At 37.3% G+C, this 26,192-nt stretch overlaps 1 protein-coding gene across 1 annotated transcript; it reads left to right on the top strand.

Annotated features, from left to right (window-relative positions):
- The first annotated feature begins 15,803 nt into the window (after positions 1 to 15,803).
- On the top strand, positions 15,804 to 25,148 carry LOC127953177 (putative short-chain dehydrogenase/reductase family 42E member 2). Its single transcript, XM_052552160.1, has 11 exons — positions 15,804 to 16,172; positions 16,728 to 16,823; positions 17,030 to 17,087; positions 17,394 to 17,512; positions 18,249 to 18,324; positions 19,297 to 19,379; positions 20,900 to 21,037; positions 21,142 to 21,207; positions 21,300 to 21,363; positions 21,468 to 21,541; positions 24,600 to 25,148. The coding sequence occupies exons 1-11, from the start codon at positions 15,828 to 15,830 to the stop codon at positions 24,816 to 24,818; spliced, it is 1,338 nt and encodes a 445-aa protein (XP_052408120.1). The 5' UTR covers positions 15,804 to 15,827; the 3' UTR covers positions 24,819 to 25,148.
- Positions 25,149 to 26,192: the final 1,044 nt, after the last annotated feature.

Raw genomic sequence — 26,192 nt, 5'->3', positions numbered from 1 at the left:
TATTTTTCACCACAAATTCTTGTCAGTGCATGTGGCGGTACTCTTTAACCATGTTTCAAAAGCAGTAGAATAATTATGACATTACATATAGAGGTGTAGATGTGTTAAAAAAAATTAAAAACAGCAAAAGCACTCTAGAGCGCAACTGTCATGTTTTTAAGCATTGTGAATGTAAGCTGTCAATTAGTTAAAAAAAATTTAGTCACGATAAAAATAAATAAATAATAATAATAAAAATAATAAATCCATTGTTGGAACCAATGAGTAATGGTTTTAATTCAGTGCATTAATGCTCTCCTGTTTTCATGTGTAATATTTAAAGTATAGTGGAATCTGTTAGCAAAAACAATACTAATAATTTGTGGGAGAAATGTTTTTAATTGTCATAAAAAGGTCAATGGTGTAAAATTAACTTAAGGGGCCTAAAATAGATTGGTTTCTTTATGCAAAACATTGCCTTTTTCTGTTGCTTTGGTGAAATATGACTCTGACATGTGCTTTGTGAATTTTTTCCAACTAGTAGCAGACTGTAAATTGATTTCTCTCTCTCTCTCTCTCTCTTTCTCTCTCAGATCTGAGAGATGAAGGGATGAGCAAACAGATGCACATCAGCAAACTGGCTGACTTTACATGTGAGCATCATCTCCTCCACTGCACAGTCTCCATAATGATGCTTTATCGATCCCAGTGCTGCTGTTTGTCTTGTTTTTTAATAAAATAACCTAAAATGATTGATTTATTTTTTCTATTGAGATGTTTTTGCAGTGCTTTTGAGATGTACCTTGATCAAATTAAGCGACTCAGTCAGGGAATCAGGACGGTAAATTGAATCTCTGAAATCTAAGTGATGTTGACTTTCTGATTTCCACAGCACAGATCACACACTTCTCATTAGCTCTCCACTATTCAATCAAACAAGCCCTTTTTCTAATGGCTAAATGGCTAATTGATTAGATGTTATTTTCATAATTCATACAGACAGCGAACACAGAAGCCCTTTGGGTTGCAGGAACGGCTCTGCCGGGCCATTATTTTCATTAGCGTCTGTTTAGAGAGACGGCTTGTTTTATTTTGGGTTCGTCATGAGGGATGAGTGGGCACATGTGAGAACAGTTCGTACTTGTATTAGATGCCAAGAAATCACTAGAGAGAAGAGGAGGGGATGAAAGGACACGAGTCAGATAATGAGCGGAGAGGATATAAAGGCCATGGTTCTAATGCAGACCTAAAACAATGTTTTCGGCCTCCCATCATTCAAAATGAATTATTCATCAAGACATTTGTATTTGAAACATGTTGATGAAATGAGTCGCCCATAGGCAGCTGTCCTAACTGAAACAGAGCTCATATGTGACTCACGGGCAGCAGCTCACACAAAGAGGGACTGACCGTACAATTGATTTCAATAGAGTTGGCATTAGCATGTTGCTAAGCTAAACGTAAACCTATAGTAGGATATCTATGTGTAGATTCACTCAGAAAGGTACAGATGCTGTCAGTGGGGTGATGTCTTTTAAAGGTTAGCTAAATTTGCTCCTACTTCAGAGTAGAAACTATCAGTGACTTAAGTACACGCTGATTGACCAGTAATATAGGTAACATAACACCAGCTATACCTGGCATTTTTAAAAAGCCACTGTGGTTCACTGTGAATTTATCGCTTGACGTCGTGCCTAACAATGCCCCTTAGCTGTTATAAATTCACTGTAAACCACAGCTTCACGGGGCTTATTGCTTTTATAAAACGGTTACTCCATATAATTAGCAGGTTTCACAAAATAAAAACAGAGCAAACAAAGTGTAATGATGTTAATAAAAACGTTATTCTTCCACCAAACAATGTAGCTGTGGCTCTAACAAAGTGGTTGCCGAGCAACACTCAAACGTAAACAAAGGTGAATGTTTGTAGAGTAATTTATAACAGCTTCGAACGTGCCTCAGCCAATCAGAATCAAGGACCGGAACTATCTGTTTTATAAAACGGTATTTACCTGTTTTCTGAAGCATTATGCCTCGATGATATTTAATACTGCAAGTTGTCATCGGAGATTTAGTCCGATTTTCATCTAAATTGTGTGTTTACATTCCATCTCTGTTATAAAAAAACCCACGACGCACAACAAAAACAGCTGCGATCACAGTGTCCTCCATTCGCTGGCTGTTGATGTGTGTAAACACTGCAAATAAAGACTCATGCTGCCGGTGTGAATGTAGGAGGGGAAACTGGTTCTCTAGGAACCACAGCTGTTACTAGATCTATGCTGTTGAACACTCACATTAACAAAACAATGGGTTCTTCATGAAAAGTGACTCAACACTGTGTAACCTATGATTGTTAGAATCACAGATATTTATTTACTGTCTATATGGGCTCCTTGATGAGAATTCACCATTCTAACTTTAATGGTAATCTAAATCCGGAAAAATCAGTGAAAATCAGCTGTTTAAGTCTGATGCAGATGTGAAAATCTAAAGTCAACTTTCTGTCAGTTGTACGCAGATGGAATTTGAGAAATGTAAACAAATATCCATGGACAGGGTCCAATACTAGTCATAAAACTATATATTTAAAACACATATAATCATACACACCCAAATATTGTGTAAAATAACCAATTACACTGAAATATTTGAATCTGCTGTTCAAAGGTTTGTTTTTCTGCTCACCAAGGCTGTATCTGTTTGGTCACACATACAGTAAACTGGTAATACTTTCAAATATATTGCCATTTAAGATGACTGTTTTCTATTTGAATATGTTCAAATCTATTTTAGTCCTAGTGATGTCAAAGGTTCATTGTCACATGATCCTTCATAAATCTTTCTAATATGTTGATTTAATGCCCCGAGAAACATTTCTTTCTATTTCCAGTGTTGAAAACAATTGCGCTGACCTCCTGGTGTGATCTCCTGTGGGACACACTACTCATCAACCTCGGCCTGAGTTTGTCTTGCTGTGATGAATCACAGTTTCTTAACTTAACTCAGCAAGCAGCCATTTCATTTCCTTCACTCTTGCGGCCGCCTTGAGACATATTTGCAGTCAATTTTCCTCAAATAGTTTGAGGGCTATACTTGGTAATGTCTGAGGAGACGGTTTAAAAACGGCAGCCTAGGCCTATTTCCTCTCCCAGCATAATAGAGCGCAGCAGCAGGTCAAATCCTTCCCATTTTCTCCGCGGAGAAACAGATTTCAAGTGATAACATGTAAAGCTTTCAAGACAGATCCACCATGAACTGTGAGGTTGTTAAGTGGTTGCTTTATTTGTCATTATAAATAGCTTAGCAGCACACTCCCATGAAGCATTGCAAATCATGTAATCCAGTCTCTTTAGACTCTCTTTAGGAGGTTTTTCTGCTTTAAAACAAATGTATTTTACCCTGTTTGATGTGCTCTATGTGTGTGTGTTGATCAGTGTTTAAATGCGAATAAAAGCCTTAAATCTGTTCATCATATAAAACCAGTGTCTGTCTTCCGAAGTCTTGCAATAAACCGCTTAATTAATTTGGATTAGTTTCATTGTGTCTTTATGAAGTTACTGAAGCTTAAAAGCGCCTAGATTACATCAGATCAAAGTAAAAAAAAAAAAAAAAGAAGAAAAGAAAAAATAATTCATACGAGTAATCAGTTTTATTATTTATTTTAAGTTTCAGCAAATCAACTGTCTATATTCAACAAAAAATGTGACCCTAGGGCACAAAAGCAGTTATAAGTAGCACAGGTATATTTGTAGCATTAGCCAAAAATACACTGAATGGATCAAAATAATTTATTTTTCTTTTATGCCAAAAATCTGTAGGATTTTGATTAAAGATCTTGTTCCATGAAGATTATTTGTAAATGTCAAAGGTCAGTTCACACTGACCACGATTGTTGGTATTTGTCTATGTGGTGTAAATGGCCTTAAAAAGCACCAAAACTTTAATTAAAAGTGACTTTAATAAAAAAAAAAAAATGTCTACAGGGTGTAGCAGACAGCAGTACAGATGTAGATCTGATGTGTGGAGCGGAGATTAAAGCAGCTCACAATGTTCTTGCCCAAATTCCGAACATGTGTCGGGGTCGACTGGGAGACACAGCTGTCACTGCTGAAGTAGCAGTTGATCCTTCAAACAGTTACACTGAAAGACTTCTGTAGACGAGCCCAGACATGTACTGTGTTAGCATCGAGGAGGAGTGATGATCTGAGATTTAAATACTCTGAATATAACGCACCGAACTTGTAAAAAGTGCACTTTGTAATAGTGTCAGATTGAGCCTTTTAACTGTCTCTCTCATCCTTCCCTTTCAGTTCTCATTTATACCTACACAGATTGGACAGTCTTTCTCTCAGTACTCTATTGGGGATCCAACCCACAGGTCACATTCCCAGCTCCTCCAGTGAATGACTGAAAACCCACGTCCTGAAGGGGATCTGCCATGCGGTGCCTTTTAAACTCTGATAGAAGAATGTCTGTTGGGTTCACTTCTCAGTTTCAACATGAACGACCCAATTCATCTCTGTATTACCAAAAAGCACAATTTGTAAATCTTACAAGCATATTTGCATGTGTCAGTTTATTTGCCAGTGTATATGCTGGACAAGTCTCCTTGATCCGAGTGGTTAGTCTTGGCTAACAGTTGTGTTCATGCAGCTCTGAAGCTGGATCTGTATCAGCTGCTGGCTCATAATCCCTGTTCTCCACAAGAGACGTTTGTGCCAATCTTGGGAAAGACTGTTTCCTCTACAGTTCATGAGGTGATGAACATATCCCGCTGCATTAACGAATCCAGTCTGAGGCCCATCTGTTCACCTGTACAGCAGACTTACTGAACTGACTTACTGTGTTTGTCTGTAGCGGGTCGGTTTGAGTGGGACAGTGAAGAATTTGCATGTCGATCTTCCATTAGAGGAAATGAACCAGGTACCACTCTAAGACCAACTAGAAACCATGTGAAACCAGCTGCAGTCGTACAAGAATTGTAAATAATGTTAGCCGATTTAAGAGCACCAGGTTAGCAAACGGAGCAAACTGTGAATTATTAGCTGATACTCTTCACGCACAAAACCTATTAAAAAAATTTGGAGTCTGACATGCAGGTAAAATAAATGTTATCCTAATTTGTTCCCTTGTTTAAGTAAATTGTGGCCACATTGAACTAATCCATTACCCTGTTTTAGTTCAGTTGTTGCTACAATTGAATTGCATAAACTATATTACAGGAAACTTCGTAAACCCTACAATCCAAAGCAACAAGGAAAAAGTGTCCATTGCTGTCTCGACAGTTTGAATGTGTTTTTTTTTTTTTTTTTTTTTTTTTATGCATTCAGCAGCCAGTAATTGAAAAACACACCACACAAAATGCATTGTGGTCAGCACAAACCATGTGTATTCTTGTAAGACCAGTTTAAGTATTAGTGCATAATGATCTTTTTCTTTCCGGCCTATAACTCTGGTGGAAATCCATTAACGCTGATGTTTTTGCTGGACCAGGAGGATGCAGGGATTGCCCACCACCAGCTCCATCTCCAACACACCTGCGAACACTACTGCAGGAGCAGCTGGCCGGCAAACACAGCTTCAATGTCATCGTGGAGGTCAAACACACCGTCGGGGTGCTTTCACTCATTTATAACGTGACAGATTATTATCTGCTTCGTCATTTAATCCTAAAGTCTCCTGTCTCTTTCGCTCTTGAAGATTTTCCTCTGTATATTCTATTCCTCTAAATATATGTTCCTGTGGTTTAGTGGTAGAGCATTGCATTACTAGCGCACAAGGTTGTGGGTTTGATTCCCAAGGAACATGTTAATTAAATTTATTTTACAGTCCTGTTCCTCATGTACATACTATGTACTTATTATAGTAATTACAATAACTATGTAATAACTAGGTACTAACCCTGAACCTACCCCTAAACCTAACCCTACCCCATGTAGTTACCTTGTATTACCAGAACTTTCTAGATAAATACACTGTAAGTACACGTACTGTAAAATAAAATGCAACCAAAAATTTTTATCCTGAATCAACTGTAAGTCAATTTGGATAAATGCTAAATGCATTAATTTAATTTAATTTAATTTAATTTAATTTAATTTAATTTAATTTAATTTAATTTAATTTAATTTATATACACCAGCCAAAAGTTTGGACATGCCTTAAAGTTGTACAATTCTCTAGAGAAATATAAAATGTGATTTGTAATTTACAGTTTTCTATAAGATTAGTTCAGCCAAAAGTCAATATTCTGTAATATTCACATAACGTCACTCCAATCCCGAAGACTTTCATTCATCTTCCAACCACAAATTAAGATACTTTTAATAAAACCTGAGATATTTCTGCTCCTCCATTGAAAATCTGTTCCACCAAAACTTTCAAGCTTCAAAAGGTTCATACAGACATCATAAAAGCAATGCATATTTCCCCAAAGGAGAACTGGAGATTGCTTTGATTTAACATTTAATTCCCATACTGTACATCCTTTTGTTTTTTGTTTTTGTTGGTGGTATTAATACCAAAATATGAGCGACATCAAAACTAGAGAATTCATAGGTGTGTCCAGACATTTGAGTAGAGAGTATGTGTCTTCTTTTCATTGATCTGGAGGAAAAGGAACACTACAAACACTAACATTTGCATCAAAACCTTAAATTGGCACAATATGTTCATATTATTTTAAATTGAGCGCGAAACAGCTCATTTAAAAGCGAATTATACATTTTCAGTTCAGGTTCAGGTGCATGAACAAGCAGGAACAACCAGGACATTTCTCAGTGGACCGGTCAATTTATGGTCCAGCTGTCGATCCCAGAAGAATTTATTAGGAGACCACATTCTGACATCACCTGACTGACCGATTTAAGCTGTGGTCCTGGATCCTGGCAACATAGTCAACAGTTTCGACAAATTAATAGGCCTATATATATATATATATATATATATATATGAGAACTAGATAATACAGCAGGTGTTATGTTGTTATTCGGCTGGTACCAAAGTGTCAGGCTGTGTTGAGGTCCTAGTCCATTTTTGGCTCCTGATATATATCAAAGTACTATGGTATTACCACCACTTTTAATAATAATAGCACTTTATTTTCAGAAAGCTGGTTCGTCAGATTAGTAAAATCTTCACACTGAGAAAACGTGGTTCTTTGGGGAACCAAGAATGGTTCTGCTATGACATGACTGTGAAACCCCCCTTTTGGGACCTTTATTTTTAAAAGTGTAATTTTGCGACGGCCAGTACAAACACATCACATTCATAAATTGCTTTTTCATAAATCAGTACCGGTGTCCTTTATTAATATCCGAGTCATATTTGCACCCTCACACACAGTCACAGAGGAAATTACGGCAGTAATGGCCCAGATGATAGCCTCTGTACCATTCATCGTCAGTCTTCGGCAGTTGTCTGCTCCTGTTTTAACATAGTCATGAGCGCTCTACTTTAGTCTGGCATAAATAGAAGTCTTAATAGATTTGGCCTGAGAGCGCATGCAGCGCACACACCTGCTGTTAATAACACAGAGCAGCTGCACGGCTTCACTCCAGAGCATTTCACCATGTCACGTGACTCAGACGCTTACCTGTTATTTAATTCATCTCAGTTTGTACAGCGGCGCCACATTTACATACACACATCGTGTGTTATTAGAAACGCCATTAATGTTCTTTGACCTCGTTGAACTTTGTTTGCTTGTGTTGGAATTTACTGTTTATAAATGGAAATGAATAGCCATTAACAGTTAGCTTGTGTAAGAGCATTGAGTTGAGGTTCATTTTAATGTTTATTTGAACCATCCTTTAAAATGGAAGTGTAGTAGGAATGAATGGCATTTTTATTTCCTGTCTGATTCCACATCCACTTTACTGTATGTGATCTTGTCAGTGTTCATCTCAGTTTGGGATCAAGTCATGGCAGAAGAAGATGGTTCCCTCCATCCATGAATAACTTCAAGCTGTCTGGCATGGAGATGACAGATGTGCTTTTGACTTCACAGTCTGTTCTCTTTCTCATTTTCTCTGCCTCCTCTGGTTTTTAAAGGCCTTACATTAGTGCTGTTTGTTTTTGCTACTGCACTGCCAGATCAGAGTTTTATCATAACTGAAATCACTTCTTTAAGTTTTCTTCAAATTAACTTAGTAGTCAGTACATTTTTAGGCATTTCATTCTATTTCACTTGTGTATTTCATTCTAGTAATATTTTTTTGTTTGTTTCTAAGTTCATTTTAATCACTTGCGAGCCAAAGTCCTGTCACACATAGTACACAGTATGTGCATTTGTTGTCTAGTGGCCATTTCTTGTGCTTTCAACTTATTTTGTGGAGTTTACAGGAGCATTTTTTTCATTTGTATATTGGGTGAGTTAGATTTATAACTATTGAACGGAAGACTTTTCATGATTGGCCATCCATGATTGTATATGTAGGGGAATTGTTAGAACAGATTTGTAGAAATGTAACATTACATCACTTACTCAACGATGGATCCTCTGCAGTGAATGGGTGCCGTCAGAATGAGAGTCCAAACAGCTGATAAAACATCACAATAATCCACACCACACCAGTCCATCATTAAACATCTTGTACTGTGTGTTTGTAATGAACAAATCCATCAAGATGTTTTTAATCTTCAAACCATTGCTTGTGAGTAAAAGATGAGTTTTCCCTATTGCTTTATCCAATGAAAAAGTTGTCAACATCTGAACTAGGAGAGTAATATGCACAGTTAAAAACATCTCTAAACAAGTATGTCTGGGGGATGTTTCACTTATTATCATTCAAATATTATGAATTTATTGAGTTTTTTTTTTTTTTAATGAGTTTGTTTTTTTGTTTGTTTTTTGTTTTTTTACAAACACATCTTTTCACTTCACAAGATGTTAGGTGATGGACTGGAGTGGTGTGGATTACTGACGGCACCCATTCACTGCAGAGCATCCATTGGTGAGCAAGTGATGCAATACTAAATCTCTTCAAATCTGTTCTAATGAAGAAACAAACTAATCTACATATTGGATGGTTTGATGGTGAGTAAATCTTCAGCAAATGTAAAATAATAATAATAATAATATTTTTTTTTTCAAGTGCCCACTTGACACCTCATAAGACTGGATTAATAGTTTTGGCTGTTCAGTGGTGTGGGCTGTTGTATGAGGTAACTTTCTATGTGTCATTATCACATGGAGGACTTTGGAGACATTTGAGACAGACCTAAAGTTTTTGTTTTGAATGTTTTTGGTATAAATGTAATTCAAATATAAACATGGAAATAAATACATATTTTTATTGGACAAATTAATTGACATTATTAAAACCCTTTAAAGTCCTTAAGCACAAATCTAGTCATAACGGTTGATTTTTCATCTGAAAGCTGAATAAATAAGATGTCAATTGATAGTATGATTGTTAGGATAGGACGAGATTTGGTTGGGATACGACTATTTGAAAATTGAATCTGAGGGTGCCAAAAACAAAAAACAAAAAAAAAAAAAACAATATATATATATATAAAAATAAAATATCTTCATAGAACATTATCTTTACTTAATATCCTAATGATTTTTGGCATTATTTTGACCCATACAAAGTATTTTTGCTATTTCTATTGATTTAAATATAGTTAATATAAATAATACAAATATAAAATAATGTTCAATAAAATAAAAAAAAATCATTTTAAAAAGGAAAAATAAATGGCCAGTTTAAATGTTTTAATTAATTAATGTTTTAAATTGTGTATTTAAATTTTTTTTTTTTTTTATGTTTGAATTATTAAATTGGTCATTTATTCCCAGTCCTCCCTATAAAATGTTGAAATAAATAAATGTTGAAGCTTTGAAATACGACCATCCCGGCCACTGCTGCCCTCTGCTGTCCAGATATGAAAGATGCAGTTTCTGTAGTCTGATACTGACATTTTTCTGCTTCAAGCTACCATCAAAAGTTTTTCATACTCTCAACCTCAGGTTTCTGTCACTGCTTATGTATCTGAGTGCTGCAGTGCAACAAACCTGATCTCCACATGTGCCTGTTCACCAGAGAAGAGGACACTGCACGCTGTCCTCCGCCCTGTTATGCCACCCGGACCGAAACCACCCAGGCTTTGAGCGGCCTGGCAAACGTGGGTAACCAACACTTCCTTTGAATGACCGAGACTGGTGAGAAGAGAGTGTCTGGGTGATATGCTTTTAGGAAAGATGAGTTTGAAGTAGAAGGTGGGACAGAAATACAGAAACTACTGTAAAAAGAAGTTTTATTTTGTTTTTCAGCTTTTGAGACAGTTCTGAGGTCATGGTTTGACTGAGCGCTGATGTTGTGCTACTTTTGTCTCTGTCATATGTTCAACACATGGTCCCTGAACCCAGAGCAGCTTACAATGGGAAGTCTTGTGTTTGTGTGTGTGCAGTGGAAAATATGAGCCTCTGCCTCGTCTTTCCCTGCAGGCATCGTGGAGAGCGATGACATCAGTGCCCTAATTGGAGAAATGGAGACGGCCGTTAATTATTTTCAGAAGGTGAGTCCAGAGCACTGCGTTCAGGGGCGATTTTCTCACATGACCTGTACGTGACCTGTGTCCACGGAGTCGAAATAATTCATGGGAACCCGAGTAAAAGTTTGCAGCGCACCTGCAAGAAATGATCAGTTGTTGATGTTTAGAAAGGTTCATCCAGGGCATTCAAAACCAGCTGGAGAATTTGCTCAAGATGTTTTATTATACAATCAAGTCCAGTTTCTTTTTAAGCCACAGTGAAATCAGTAAATCAATGAATGACTCAGGCTGTTTACTTTCTTAATAGATATACTACTGTAGTGGTTCTGTAATAGATATACTACTTTTGGGTTCAGGGAGATGTTGAAAAATCCAGCATAGGCTGGTTAGTTTTGAAGCATGGCTGCCGGTTTGAACTGGTTTAAGCTGGTTTCAGGAGAGATTTGATGATAACGTCGTTAGGTCAGATTGAGTTAGACCTATTGGACTGCACCATCTAGAGTTTCATGCCAGAATTCTGTATTTGTTTCTGATAGAGCATAATTGTAAAGCTATATAATAATATATTGTCCTTTCATCGTTTTTTTTTTCTTTTTCTTCAGCGGTGCTCTGAATTAGTGGGCTCTCTGATCCAGAAGTGTTCAGGAGAAACGAGAAGCCCATCCATCAAACCCCAGACCTGGACTCGACTCACAACACTCAGTCTTGCTAGACTGGTCAAATCACTCTCTTCATCCAACCATCAAGCATGTGATACCTGTCATATACCATCAGTGTGAAATACTATCAGTGTTGGTCATTAGCAAGCAGCAGCAAGGGTCAGATAGCTCACCGACTTAGAAAAATATCTTAACTTGTGTTCCGAAGATGATAAGGTTTGACACGTTTTGAACCACATGAAGGTGACAAATTAATGGGGTGAACTAACCCTTTAATCACCCTCATGTTATTCCAAACATGTATTTCTTTCTTCCGCTGAACACAAAAGAAGATATTTTAAGGAATGCTGATAACCAAATTATTCTGGTGACCATTGACTTCCACTGTATTGGCTAAAAAAACACTTATAAACAGTGTTGGGGTGTAATGCTTTACAAGTAGTGCAACTTACGTGATCAGATGACCTTTTTTCAAGTAACAAGTAAAGTAGCACATTAATTTTAAATTTACAGTGAAGCATCTGAGTTCTATTTTGTATTTTTTTTTAATAAGTAATGCCAGTTCCATTATTTTCCTATTTATTGACTGGCTCGGCTCTCCTGTCCCCGTGCTGAGAAATCAGGAGGAAGTGCAGAGGCAGAGAGGCATTTCCTTCATCCTTCCTTCATGAAAGGGCCTTTGCAGTTGCCAAAAATATAACATTGAGGATTTTTCTTATTAAAAACAAATCAGCAAGTCCAGCTCAGTAACATGATGCATTGCTTTCCATAAAAAGTAATTAAGTAACGCAATCAGTTACTTTTTTTTTATGGAGTAACGCAATATTGTAATCCATTACTTTTAAAAGTGACTTTCCCCAACACTGGTTGCACAGGTCCGACAATACAGTTTTATTGGGGGCTATCCCTTTAAGGATTCATTGGAGAGATGTTTTCATCATGATGTCTGATGTGAACAGGAAGGCAGAAGAGCAGAAGGCTCAGAACGGCTCTAAAGCAGATATCCCACCGGGTGTGATGTCTTATCAACATCCTGACTCTAATTATTACAGATCATATACCAAATGCTCTCTATTTGCCATCCAAACCATTTGCTTTCTTTTATACTCCAAATATATTTACTTTTGTTTTATATTGCTCCAAGTTACTCATTCTGTCCACGTCAGATTCTGAAAATATGTCGGTGTCTATATATGCGCCTCAGACTAAATGCTGGACTATTCATGTGACTCATGATGGATTCCTATTTATTTATTTATTTAATATTTAATTAGCCTTTTTTATAGTTCATTCAGCTGATAAAGCTACCGTGTCACAGTCTGTTTTCTTCATGGAAGACGGAAACTTGGGTTAATGGAAATAGATTTGGCATGTTTGTCTTGCCATAGCCAGAATTATGAACACATGAGATCCACACATATTGATTCCTGGCTCTTATTGTGTCATATAGTGTTGATTGTCCTAACTAGGTGTTGTCTTCAAGAAATATTCAAAAACAAAGAGTTAGTCTTAAAATCTTAAAAACACCTTTCAAATGAGACGCATTTCTTGAAGCGTGAAGCAGGGCGAAGCCTGCAGGGTGGTCGGGTGGAGAGCAGGGGCGCCCTAGATCCTAACCACAACCTTTTTATTTATTTACTCACTTATTCAGGATACTGTGTTTCCAAAGATAGACTCACCCCTCATTCTTCACACTACACATTATACGTTACACACAACAAAGTATCAGTATTACAATGGTGTTTTCTACACTCTTCACTAACAAAATACTAAAATGGCAGTATGGCATTTTGGACATGAACCAGTGTGTACATACAATTATACATTTTATATATTGTTCTGTAGCATTTTATCTCAAATGAACGTTCGGTATATAAATATAAATATTTATACAGAAATATAATTATAAGGAGTAAATGAGCTGATTTCAATGTCCAGTGAAGACGCCATGAGCCAGAAAAAGAGAACTTAGGCTAGTTTTTACTATTCAGTGATTAAAAGATATTTAGTGTATTAGTTAGTAAAAATTCATAATATTGTATCTGTCTATTGGATGATTACTTTTTATTCAGTGTATGGCTGACATATATAAGACTGAACAATACTTAAAAAAAATTTTTTTAACCTTGATGTTAATATGCTAATGTATTAAGAAATAAACTAAATTAAATTAAATTAAAGAAATAAAATAAAAACAAAATACAGTGAGCATTATTGAAAAAACAACAAAAACAACAACAACAACAACAACAACAAACAAATGTAATGAACAATACCAGGATCTGTAGAAGGAGAATTTAGAGAGATTTGTAAAGACATGAGAAAACTAGGCTGTCATCGATACAATCAGCTGTACCATATTATTAAAATGTATCTATACTTTTGATACTAGCTATAGACTAATGATATTTATTTTAGTACATTCTACTTACTTTTTTTCAGTCTTAATTTACTTGTCCATTGTTTTTTTTTTATTATTGTTTTTTTTTATCTTACTCTTTACCTATACGTATACAGTATGTGCGTATGTGTGTATTTGTGCTTTTTCTGGATATTGTTAGACTGAGAGACGCTGTGTCGTGAAGGCTTGTTCTGATTGGCTGAGAGCTCGGAGTTTCACGGTTACGCGCACAGGTGAGGCGCAGGTGACTGACAGATGCAGAACTTCATCAGAGACACCGGCGGGATGACGAGATGCACGCGCAGCTGACGGACACAGCACACGTTTGATCAGTCACTGACAGGTAAACAACAACAACCTCCGTTTGCGTCTGCTTTATAGTTTTTATTATAATTATTATTATTATTATGAAATAAATACAGGGTGCGGGTGCAGAGAAAGCTGGGGCATGCTTAATTAATGAGATTCTAGCTATTAGCGGATATCGATTACAGTTCAAATTTATTATCAAATTTAATTATCTAAGTTTTATATCCGGTAGCTTCTTAAACAGATTATTTTATTATTGATATATCAGTATTTGAGAAATAATAAGACTGTAGTTTCCATTCTGGCTCATACTTTATTTAGCAGAGTTCATGTTTCCATGTTCTTACTAATTACAGAGTAATTCTAATGAACTAAATGCAACTGGTGTGATATTATTTTCTTGTAACTTGCTTGTAAATACTCATAGTTTTATATATATATATATATCAATTAAGTAAATAATTATAGTAACCTGTTACACTAACGCTGTAAAACAAATAATATGTGTTATAGAAATGAAAATGTTTTGGTATATTGTGTGGCCTCCAGTATACTAATATGATTTGATCTGTGATACATTCTTTATAATTATTTTTATACCATAAAGTAAATATTCCATATTTTCCATGGTACTTTATGGCACAATATACTGTATAACCATATCGTCTAAAAGTTCTGTTCCTAAAGTATGTGTGCAAGATTCACGTTCATGTTTGATAACAGTTTCAAATTATATTGTTTGAATCATAATTTGCAATCCAACCTTAAAGAACCTTAGAATTCTATTAGATTCATTGTTATGTCCGTTTTCTTGTTGAAAGTTTATGTAAACTGCAGATGAAACGTCATAAAAAAGTGATTTTAAATGTTATAAAAAGTTTGTGTGTTTGTTTTAACCATAAAAAATGTCACACCAACAAATACTACATTCAATTGTTTATTGGATTTAATTGTATATCAGTGTGTAGGTGTGTGCTGGAAATTGTGAAAAAGTTCCCAATTACTGTTTTAACTTGTTGAAAATGTCAATGTTGATATTTTCTTGCATGTATGACATTGTGCAAAGCTGAGTATTGCGATATGGGACAGTCAGGCTTGAGAAATAAGAAAATTTGGATTTCATCATCTTCAGTAAACTCCTAATTTGCTGTTTATTAATAGTTAGTTAGTTAGCTATTAAGTTTAGGTTTTGAAATTATTAGGGATGTAGAATATGGTTAGGCAGAATATGTGCTTTATAAGTAATAATAAACCGCCAATATGTTAATAAAATAAGTTAATACTGAGAATTGGTCCCTACACTAAAAAGTGTTACCATCTGTTTTTTTTTTTTTTTTTTCATTTTTTGACAAAAAAAGTAGAGTAAAGACATAGTTTATACACACACACACACACACACACACACACACACACCCACACACACACACACACACACACACACACACATATATATATATATATATATATATATATTTGTGTTTTATTGGTGGAACACCAAATATATTTTGGAACATTTTTAATTTGGCCATACAGTGGGGTCAAATATTTTTGGCCTTCACTGATTTGTATTATATGGACAAAAAATAATATAGGTTAATGAGGAAAATATTATTTTTATGTATTTAATTTTAGAGTGAACTATTAAATGAATACAAATTGAGTTATAGTCTGCGAATGGGATATTTTATGCAGTTTTGTGCGGTCAAGTAATAGTGATGGTTTCTGTGTAATTGTAAATCTTGCTGTAGTCTAATAGCTGTGGGACGTGTGTCATCCCATGTCTCAGTCGAAGTGAGTGCCCAGTGTGTAAGGAAAAGTTTGGCATCTGCCTCTTTACATGGAGAGGTGAATTATGCATCCATTCACTCGCTCACAGGCAGATCTGTTTCACGGAGGCACTCATTCATTAGACTCTCGCTGTCTCTGATCATCCCCAGACTGGACGCAGTGGAGGTATCTGAAGCCACGTGTGCATTATGAAGGAGAACAGGTCCTCGTGTCAGGTGGAGCAGCTGCCCTGTGCATGTCTGCTAGACTGCCACCGACAGACCCACACCCGCAGCGCCGCAGGGACCCAGAGCCGACACAGAGCCAACGGGGCGGTGGGCGCCTTGTGCAACAGTCCCAACTGCATGGTGGCCGCCAGGCTGGAGAACCCAGAGCAGGGGCGGCACGGGGCCGGCAGGGTCCTGGTCACCGGAGGGGCTGGATACTTTGGATTCAGGCTGGGCCGCGCTCTGGCAGGCCAAGGGGCCACGGTCTTACTCCTGGATCTCCACAAGCCGCCCTGGGACATCCCTGATGGAGCCGTCTTCCTGCAGGTAAAGTGAAACTGGAGAGCATTGGGCTGAGGGACGTTCGGGCAGCGGACTGTAACAGAAACAGATGGGTGCCAGGTGCAGAATACGCAAGGGGATGCAGGACAACCGCCTCCAGTTTCAGAGAAGAGTTTTTATGACTCGTGAAAGTGAATCTGAAACTGCCATGAAACAAAAACAGAACCATGTTGTAGCTAATGATCCTAAAAAAAGTGTGGGGCAGGACTGTTCTTACAGCAGGAGCGGAAAACAATATTAAATACAACTAATAACATCATTGTTTAGAATAATGAATTATTATTATTTTTGGTTTGTTTTTGTTTTAGATGATAAATGATGATCCAAAAATATGTAGGTTTCCATCAAATCTAGAAACATTGTCTAATAGTAAGGATTTAAGCAAATTGTTGTGGTTCTATTTCGGCTAAATCTAAGCTAATTAAGCAAAATAATAAATAATTTCTGCACAGATTGTATTGTTTTATATATATATACTTTTTGCTGTTATTGAATAAGCATTGCTATACTTCTGTATATTTCTGTGTCTTTAACTTAAAGATTGATATCCGTGATTATGATGCCCTGTATAAGATCTGTGCTGGAGTGGACGTTATTTATCACACTGCTTCCTATGGGATGTCAGGACCTGAGCAGGTCAGTCTGAATAAAATGCGTCTAATAAGAGTTCGGTTTATATCACAGAGACAGAGGCAATCAAATAAATTGCATGCAACATTACTTGAGCTTCGATTTTTAATATAACACGAGTATTATTTTCACATTTGTATTAGTCTGAGTGTGAGGGACTGTACTGCTGTCACACCATACTCAAGTGAATTATGTATTTTCATGCTCTGCAGCTGAAGAAAACGCAGATCGAATCAGTCAACGTTTGCGGCACGAACAATGTCATAAACGGTGAGCCGTCATCATTTGATTTACTGATACTGCAACTATTGGACCTGTTATCCAAATAATGTGTCAAATGCTATTCATAATATTTCCCATTAGATATTCCTAATACTGTTCTAGGTGTATTTCTGGTGTGCAGATTATGAGCTGCCCACGTTTGACCAAATTCACAGGCAATCATGTGTATCTTTCATAAGAATGCATTGAGACAAGATCAGTGAATAAAAACTGAGAAGCTGGACAAAGCAAAGAAATGCAACTTAAAATGTGCTATTTTGGCCAATTATATCTGGTTTTGTTTGGTGGTTGTAGTCTGTACGGAGCGGGGCATCTCCAGACTCATCTACACCAGCACAATCAACGTGGCGTTTGCTGGCCGGCCCATCGAGGATGGAGATGAAGACTCAGTTCCCTGCGTGCCGCTGGACATGGTGAGACGGACGCTGAGTGTGTTGTGATTTATCCTGCATCCAGTCATTTTCTGAAGTGTTCATATTAATGCATCAGGAGACTTGTTCAACATGAGACTTGTCTTCTATCTAGACGATCTGAACCGCGTCAGACACAAGTCTTATCTAAGGTTGCAAGAAGAATCCCCTTCAGAAAATGTGAAAATCTAATCTTCCTTCACCCATATCCAATTTTTAATTAACACAGACCGATCTGTTACATTAGTGATCATAGGCATCAGATGAGGATGACTTTCACTAGGGATAAGTGTGTCACGTTTGATGAACTCGCTGCTCCTGTGTGCTCCGCTTCACCGTCCCGAAGAACAGTAGACCGAAGTTAAGGAAGGTTAATGGAATCAAATTAGTCCACCTGACACCTCACTCGCGCGATGAAGCCCAAGTGCTGCAAACTTCATACATGAATACATAACATCTGATGAATCATACAACGCTACAGCTTACACACTCATATTTCACTGGGGCTCATTTTCAGGCCAGGTTGTCTGGCGTGTGATTATATTATATTATATTACAACGGACACTTCATAGTCTAAGCAATTTTACTTGAGATATTTCATTTTAGAGCTGATGTCCCATAAGTAAACATATGTACTATACTATACTATAACATAAGTCATTGTATAGTCTGGAAATGCTAATCAGGTCTTGTGATTTGTTTCATTTTTGTTTGGTTTTGTTTGTTTCTGTCTTCAAGCACATAGACCATTACTCCAGAACTAAAGCGATCGCTGAACGCCTGGTGCTCGCTGCCAATGGAAGATCAACAAAAGGTACGGAAATGGAAACTTGCTGGTCTCTGAAGTCGATCCTGATATTGCGCACAATAGCAATAAGCGCAAGTGGTATCATGTACCCTGCTCATATTGTGTGTGTGTGTGTGTGTGTGTGTGTGTGTCCACTGCTGATGAAGTATTGAGGTAGAGGCTGCTATGGTAATGACCTGCAACTCAAGCCAGCCGGTCACGCCGACACTGTTTTAAATTTAGACCTAGGCTTAATCATAAAGACAAGCTCTGAGTAAACTTGTAGCTGGTGTGAAGCTTATTTTGTGTGTTTGGGTTCTGTGCTAATAATCACATACCTCCTTTCAGAACATAAAGCGAGAAGCAACTCTTTACCAAGAACTTTGCTATTTTTAGCGGTGTGAAATTGTGTAATTAAATATATTTTCTTTTTTTTTTCATCACTTTGTTTCTGGTTTATTTGCTGAACACATCGCGATCAGTATTACATTTCTTTGATGTCATGAGTAAAACCAAAAAAGTACTATAGTATATATTAGCCAGTGCTGTAACACCATGTACAATAGGATTCTTCAAGTTTCTTTAATTATTGTGTCAATTCTCTAGCAGAAAATACCAGAGGAAATATTACTGATCTGTTCTTGCTTTTTCATTTTTTTTATCCTCATGGAGATCTCTCTTATGCTTTCATAATTAAATTCTGAGAAAAAAATATATATATATATATAATATAGACTTAAAAACGTAATTCAAGTAAAAAAGTCAGATTCAGTTTTATTTTATATTATATCTGGCATTTTTTGCATAATCTTTGTCTTTATGTAGACAGAATTATGTAGAAACAAAATGGTAGAGAGACAGGACCACGAGCTGCAACTCAAACTCGGGTCTTGTTTAGATTATATTTAGGCATCTATTTATTTAATTCTGAATATGAAAACAAAATAATGTAGGTCACTGATAAATCTGTTATGTAATATTGAGGTATTGTTGTTTTAGGCGGTGGTTTTCTTCACACATGTGTGCTGCGCCCCTCTGGTATCTATGGTCCTGAAGAGAGGAGACATTTACACAGGGTGATGGTGAGGGCTCTCATTCTCCTGTTCCATCTTCCCTCTCTCTCTCTCTCACGCACACACACACACACACACACACACACACACACAGGTCTCAGACAGTTGTACTCTGTGGCCTCAGCTGTGCCACCGTGCCCAGAGCTGTACAATATTAATGGAGTCTGTGAGAGGCTCCTGTAACAGACTGTGCTTTAAACTGTGCCTTTAAACATACAGACACACAACTGTATGTGCTTCTGCTGTAACTGTTTGTGCTTCTGCTGTGACTCTACAGACACACAGGTGCATCTTAATAAAGAAGGGTGGAAAAGTTCATTTATTTCAGAAAATTCAACTCAAATTGGGTAACTCATGTATTAAATAAATTCAGTGAACACAGACTGAAAGTAGTCTAAGACTTTAGTTCTTTTAATTGTGATGATTTTGGCTCACATTTAGCAAAAAGCTAACAGATTCTCAACCAATTAGAATATGGCAATCAGCTAATCATCTCCAAACACCTGTAAAGGTGTTTTGATTCTTCAAAATGGTCTCTCAGTTCACTAGGCTACAAAATCATGAGGAAGACTGCTGATCTGACAGTTGTCCAGAAGACAATCATTGACACCCTTCACAAGGAGCCACAAACATGCATTGCCAAAGAAGCTGGCTGTTCACAGAGTGCTGTATCCAAGCATGTTAACAAACAGTTGAGTGAAAGGAAAAAGGGTGGAAGAAAAAGATGCACAACCAACCAAGAGAACCGCAGCCTTATGAGGGTTGTCAAGCAAAATTTTTCAAGAATTTGAGTGAACTTAACAAGGAATGGACTGAGGCTGGGGTCAAGGCATACAAAACTACCACACACAGACGTGTCAAGGAATTAACTGAACCACAGACAACGTCAGAGGCGTCTTACATGGGCTAAGGAGAAGAAGAACTGGACTGTTGCCCAGTGGTTCAAAGTCCTCTTTTCAAATGAGAGCAAGTTTTGTATTTCATTTGGAAACCAAGGTCCTGGAGTCTGGAGGAAGGCTGGAGAAGCTCATAGCCCAAGTTGCTTGAAGTCCAGTGTTAAGTTTCCACAGTCTGTGATGATTGGTGTGCAATATCATCTGCTGCTGTTGGTCCATTGTGTTTTTTGAAAACCAAAGTCACTGCACCCGTTTGCCAAGAAATCTTGGAGCACTTCATGCTTCCTTCTCATGATCAGCTTTCTGAAGATGCTGATTTCATTTTCCAACAGGATTTGGCACCTGCCCACACTGCCAAGAGCATCAAAAGTTGCTTAAATGACCATGGTGTTGTTGTGCTTGACTGGCCAGCAAGCTCACCAGACCTGAACCCCTCTACAGACATACACGTGACTGTCTGTACTTGTGTTGTTAGTGTACATACAGACACATGCATATCTTTTCTACCTCATGTACTTTCACATTCTTGTGTCCCTCAATTTAGAGTCTGTCATTATCTCTGTGAAGTGCTGATACAGGGACAAAGTTTTTTTTTTTTTTTTTTTATTATCACTCTCTTCTCACCTTTTTTAGGTGAATGTGGAGAGGAGGTTGTTCAGCTTTCATTTTGGGGACCCTAATGCCAAGATGAACTGGGTACATGTGGATAATCTGGTGATGGCTCATGTTTTAGCAGCAGAAGCCCTCACTGCAGATAAAGCTTTTGTGGCGGTATGTGTGGAATGATCAAATTTATTTTCGTATTACAATCAGCAGTTTTGAACCCAGATCAGTTATAATGTGTTGTACATTTGGTTGTGTTTTTGTTTCTTTAGAGTGGACAGGTTTATTTTATCAACGATGGGGAGTCTGTCAATGTCTTTGAATGGCTGACACCTCTGGTGAGTAGAAGTCAAACCAAATATTTTAAATGAATGCATGCATATTACAATCATTTACTATTTCAAGGAACTGCACCTTTATTTATCTGCAGTTTGAAAGACTAGGTTATGGTCGGCCTTTGATTCACCTTCCTGTTTCTCTGGTCTACTCAGCAGGTACGAAGAAAGTGTAATTAAAATGTACAAATTAAATAAAAAAAGGAAATTGTTTTGGTTTGTTTTGCAAACACAACTGTATCACGCATTCTTGTGTTCTCCAGCAATACTGATGGAGCGACTGCATGTGGCTCTGAGTCCGATTATAGAAATTCCATTACTTCTGACAAGAAACGAGGTAAATATGTTTCCTCCAGCCTCCACTGCATCACTGCACTACAGTTTTCTCTAATCACTTTTTCCTGGTAAAGTGGTTTTGATGCCATCTTGAGAGCGGCTTGACATTTAACTTCGCTACGTATAGGTAATTAAACCGTGTTAGCAATCAGAGATCTCGGGAGAAAGAAACAAATCTAGAGGAACAGTTTTATTTCATTTATTTATTTATGCAAGTAGATCGGGCTGGGTGATAAATTGGATACTAGAGAGTGTCACAATAACTTTGATATTTATTATTTTACCGTTTCACATTAAAGCTGTTTAATGATTGAGAATCTAAAGTGTGCTCCCGAACTACTTAGATTGAATTCAGCAATAAAAAGTTTGAAGAGTTTATCTTTAACCCTAGTCAAGCTCATATGAATGGTAGGCGCATGTAAAGAATGGTAGATGTATCTATATCGAATGCCAACAAAATATAAACATATAATTGTATAATTTAAGCTATTGCTACTGGCAGATGTACGTGTGTGAGATACACTGCCGATGTTGTTGTGATGGTGATGACTATAGCCCGAGTATGGCATCTTAGGTTACCATCAGCTCTCCTAAACATGCACAGGAGCTCTATCACTCCTAAACTTATCATAATGAACAGAGTTTACGTGCTGCGTTCAGACAGGTCTGATCAATGGCACGAGCAAGCATCTGTATCTGTAACGCACTGTGTCTCCTCCAGCTGTTTAAACATCACAGTTGATTCTGAGAGGGTAGTTAAGGGTGACAAACGAGTTGGCATGAAGGCAAAGCAAGAAAGAAGAGTTGGGTTAGTGGAGCTGGGTGTGGACTGGCGCTGTGTCATGCATTAGTCATGAGAAACAGAAGCCACGGGCTGAAGGGTGATTCTGGTCAGATGGCGGCAGGTTTGATGATTGCATTGTGAATAAAACATGAGACGCCAGCTTCTTGCTGGAGCTTTGAGTTGGAGACGGACAACTGAGGAAAGAAACGCACACACACACACTTGCAAACACTAGTAACAAATGGGTAGATCAAACACAATGGCTATAGCTATCCCAGTTAATAAATCAAATCTTACTGTATATTCAGTGGCCCCAAAACTAATGGGACACTTTTGGGCACTTAAAAGTATAGTTCAGCCAAAAATGAAAATTACATTACAATTTAATTAAATTAAAAAAAAAAATATATATTTTTTTCTTTTTCTTTCAGACAAATACAGTCTGAGTAAAGTGGTGAGTAAATCATGGGATAATTTTCATTTTTGGCTGAACTATCCCTTTAAGTCAGTTGTTCTCAAGCCTTCCTGGAGGACCCCTATCCTGAACATTGATGTTATGAATGATAAAAATAACAGAAAAAACAGTAAAGAATAAAAACAGATATAAAGACATACTGGCATAAATTATAAGCCAAACGATACAAATGTAGAACCCTAACTAATAACCGTTAAGTAATATATTGTGTGAACAGTTTATTTCTGGATTAGATTTTTAGGATAGTGAATTGAATGTTGGCACTGAAACCAAACAAACCCCCAGAACTTCCAAATACTTGGCCACTTTATTATTTATATTATTTATATTAATGCTTTTGTCCCTGTATATCACACTTTGTTTCGAGAGACTTAACCGTGCTTTGTGGTGTTTTGTCCATTAGATGGCACCAGTCAGTCATCAGGGGGTTATTTGGAGGTCGGCTCCTAAAGTTGATTTGGTATGGAAGCCCATTTCCGCCACTGAATAAAAAAATAAAACAAGGTAATTGTGACTTTTTATCTCACAATTCAGTCTTTTTATATATAAAGCCAAGTGAAAATTGTCAGTTTTTGTCAGGCAGTTGTGAGTTTTTTTCTCACAATTTCAAGTTCAGAATTGCGAGTTACAAAGTCAAAATGGTCAGTAATACAGTCAGAATTGTGAGAGAAGCGCAATAATGAGAAAAAGTGAGATAAAAAGTCACAATAACCCTGTTTTATTTTTCATTTAGTGGTGGAAAAGTGCTTCCTTAATTTGGAGTATGGAACCAAGGTCTTGTTGTCTTTTAACTGACCCAGCTAACCAATTTGTTTAAACAGCTGTGTATTAGATAATTGAATGTATAAAAGTAGTAAGATTTATGTTTACATTTTTTTTTGGGGGGGGGGGTATTTGAGTCCCAGGTATAGTGCTGATATTTGCAAATGCTTCACTGTTTGTATCCCTCTGCTTCTCTGTGTTTATAGCAGTCGGAGAACAGGATGTCATTGTTGTACAGTAACTGGAGTGTAACTGTGACTGTTACTGCAGTGTAATTGGTTTTAATACATGGAGTTGTGTTATAATTTCAACTGAAGTGAGAGCTGAGAAGGATGTTTCAATGTTGAGAGACCTGGAACGGGTTTCTCTCCTTGATGTAGGGCTACCCAACAATAGGAAACAACTTAGAAAATCCACTGGACAAACTGGATAAAAACTCAACATCACCTGTTTAATATTGATGAGCGCAGCTGATAAGGTTTATATGGTGGCCCCTCACCGAGCACACACTTCCAGACGGCTCCTGTGGCCCTGGTCTAGACAGCAGTGTGTGTTGGGTCAGGGGCATCTGCTGTGGCTCTCGGCCCAGTGGAGATTTTCCATGTAGACACTCAATCTGCAGACTGGTAAGGGGAGAGAGACTGTGGGGGCATTTCATCGTGCCAGCGGAGCACGGCTACAGAGCAGCTCTATGTAAAAGTAATGCCAGGTAAAAGGAGGTCATTAAAGCCATTAGTAAATGTGAAGCCCTCAGAATCTGATCTGTCAAGTCAAATCCAGAGTGCATCTCTCAACGTAGTGTTCAGACATCCTGTCGGCCACACTTTTTAAAGTGACAGTAGATCAATAATAGACTGAATGTAATGTTTTCACACACTTAACTGCAGGTTATTTACAATTAAATGGAAATGTATCATTCAGTACACATTCAGCACAGTTAAGCGCAGGTCTTTTTCTGAGAGAAAGCAGCACGGTTGTGCTTTGACATCCGTCCTATCATCTCATCTCTGTCTCAGCTGACCTCTGCATCTCTCTCAGGTGAGGAACATCGCTGTCAGTCACACCTTTAAAATCGAGAAGGCGCAGCGAGAACTGGGCTTCAGGCCTAAGAAGTACAGTCTGACGGACTCGGTGGACCAGTACCTGCGGAGCCGAGCGCCGCGTTCAGCGGTGTCGTTCCCGAACACACTGTACCTCTTCCTGCTGCTCCTGGTGGGAGTCATCACCCTCGTGATCCTCTCGGCAGGACGGGAATGAGAAAGAGAAATCGAATGGATCACTTGTAGGGTTTAAATTAGGGCTGGGCGATATTGTGAATTAATCTTATCCTTTGCTATCATTTTTATTTTTATTTTATTCGTAAAACTCATTTTGACTTGAGAGGGTTAGAAGGGATAGTAAAAACTCGTCTTCCAAACACAAATTATGATTTTTTTAATGAAACCTGATTGATTTCTGTCCCTCCGTTGGAAGTGCAGGTAACCAACACTTAGAAGATCTAAAACAGTCATAAAGGCATCATAAAACAAATCCAAATCCAAGTATTATGAAAGAATAGTATTTATTTTTTAGGTGATCAGATTTAACTAAGGCTTTTATTTGCATATAAACACACACATACATGGAGCACATAAAATATAGTAAATATGGAAGTTTAAATATGTGATGAACATTTAGTTCAGCGTGAGTATTTATATGTATAAAAGTATTTAAGTAAATGGCCAATAAATCAATAAAAAAATAAAAAAAAAGATTAATTTGTGCCATTACTCAAAAAAAGTTTTAATGGGGGGAAAAATCATTTATATTTAGTTGCTATATCACTCACCCCTATTTTGAACTCACAATGTTTTAGCTCCAGATCAGATCCTTAACCACAATGCCGCACTGACTCAGAAACATACTCACTTTTGGTTCATTATGTATTTTCCATATAGAGAAGTGAAGCATGTGATTTAGGGTTGGGCTATATTTAAGAAATATAACTCGCAGCGCTGCTTGGGAACAAGTGTATATAGTAGATGTTTTGAAATTATGTTTGTTAGTACTTAGGCCATAATTCATTTATTTATAGTTTGAAATAGGCAAAAAAATAATGCAGTGTGATCTTGGAGGACAGAATACTGTTATGCAAATAAAAAATGTTGTTTGTGATGCTGGAAAAAGTTAGTGTTGGTGAATTCTCCAGTTATGTCTTTAATTTATTTCGGTTGTTTGCCCATGGTCTTCCACAAAATGAAGTGCATTTATAGTTGCGCTTCCTAAATGTGTGCATTGAAAAACGAAACATGTTGATTCAGCACACACAGTTTTTTTTTTCATTCATATTCTTTTTATTAACACTATTCAACACTTTTGTCTTTGCCTCAGTAAAGAAACTCAAACAAGATGACTTTTAAAGAAAGTATATTAATACTAGAGCACTAATGCTGAGAGAGGCTGTACATGAAGCTGTACACTCATTACTGTGACTTCTTTCTTTCTTTCTTTCATTAAACAGTTTAAAGAGTATCGTTTCTGGTATCAGTTGATGAAGTCCATATGAACTGTGCTGGTGTGTGTCGGGGATCGAGTGTGTATGTGCTCGGATCTGTTGAAGTATTACATGCGTGTCATATGTGATCAGATTTC

The sequence above is a fragment of the Carassius gibelio genome, chromosome B3 (assembly GCF_023724105.1).
Source record: "Carassius gibelio isolate Cgi1373 ecotype wild population from Czech Republic chromosome B3, carGib1.2-hapl.c, whole genome shotgun sequence".
NCBI lineage: Eukaryota > Metazoa > Chordata > Actinopteri > Cypriniformes > Cyprinidae > Carassius > Carassius gibelio.
This window is presented reverse-complemented; position numbering and strand designations above follow the sequence as displayed.

What these genes read in the sequence shown, in the direction of transcription:
- LOC127953177 (XM_052552160.1), top strand. Translation starts at nt 15,828, where the DNA reads ATGAAGGAGAACAGGTCCTCGTGTCAGGTGGAGCAGCTGCCCTGTGCA. An exon ending in CAATGGAAGATCAACAAAAG is followed by an intron (nt 18,325 to 19,296) that starts GTACGGAAATGG and finishes TTGTTGTTTTAG; the next exon opens with GCGGTGGTTTTCTTCACACA. An exon ending in TTCTCTGGTCTACTCAGCAG is followed by an intron (nt 21,364 to 21,467) that starts GTACGAAGAAAG and finishes TGTGTTCTCCAG; the next exon opens with CAATACTGATGGAGCGACTG.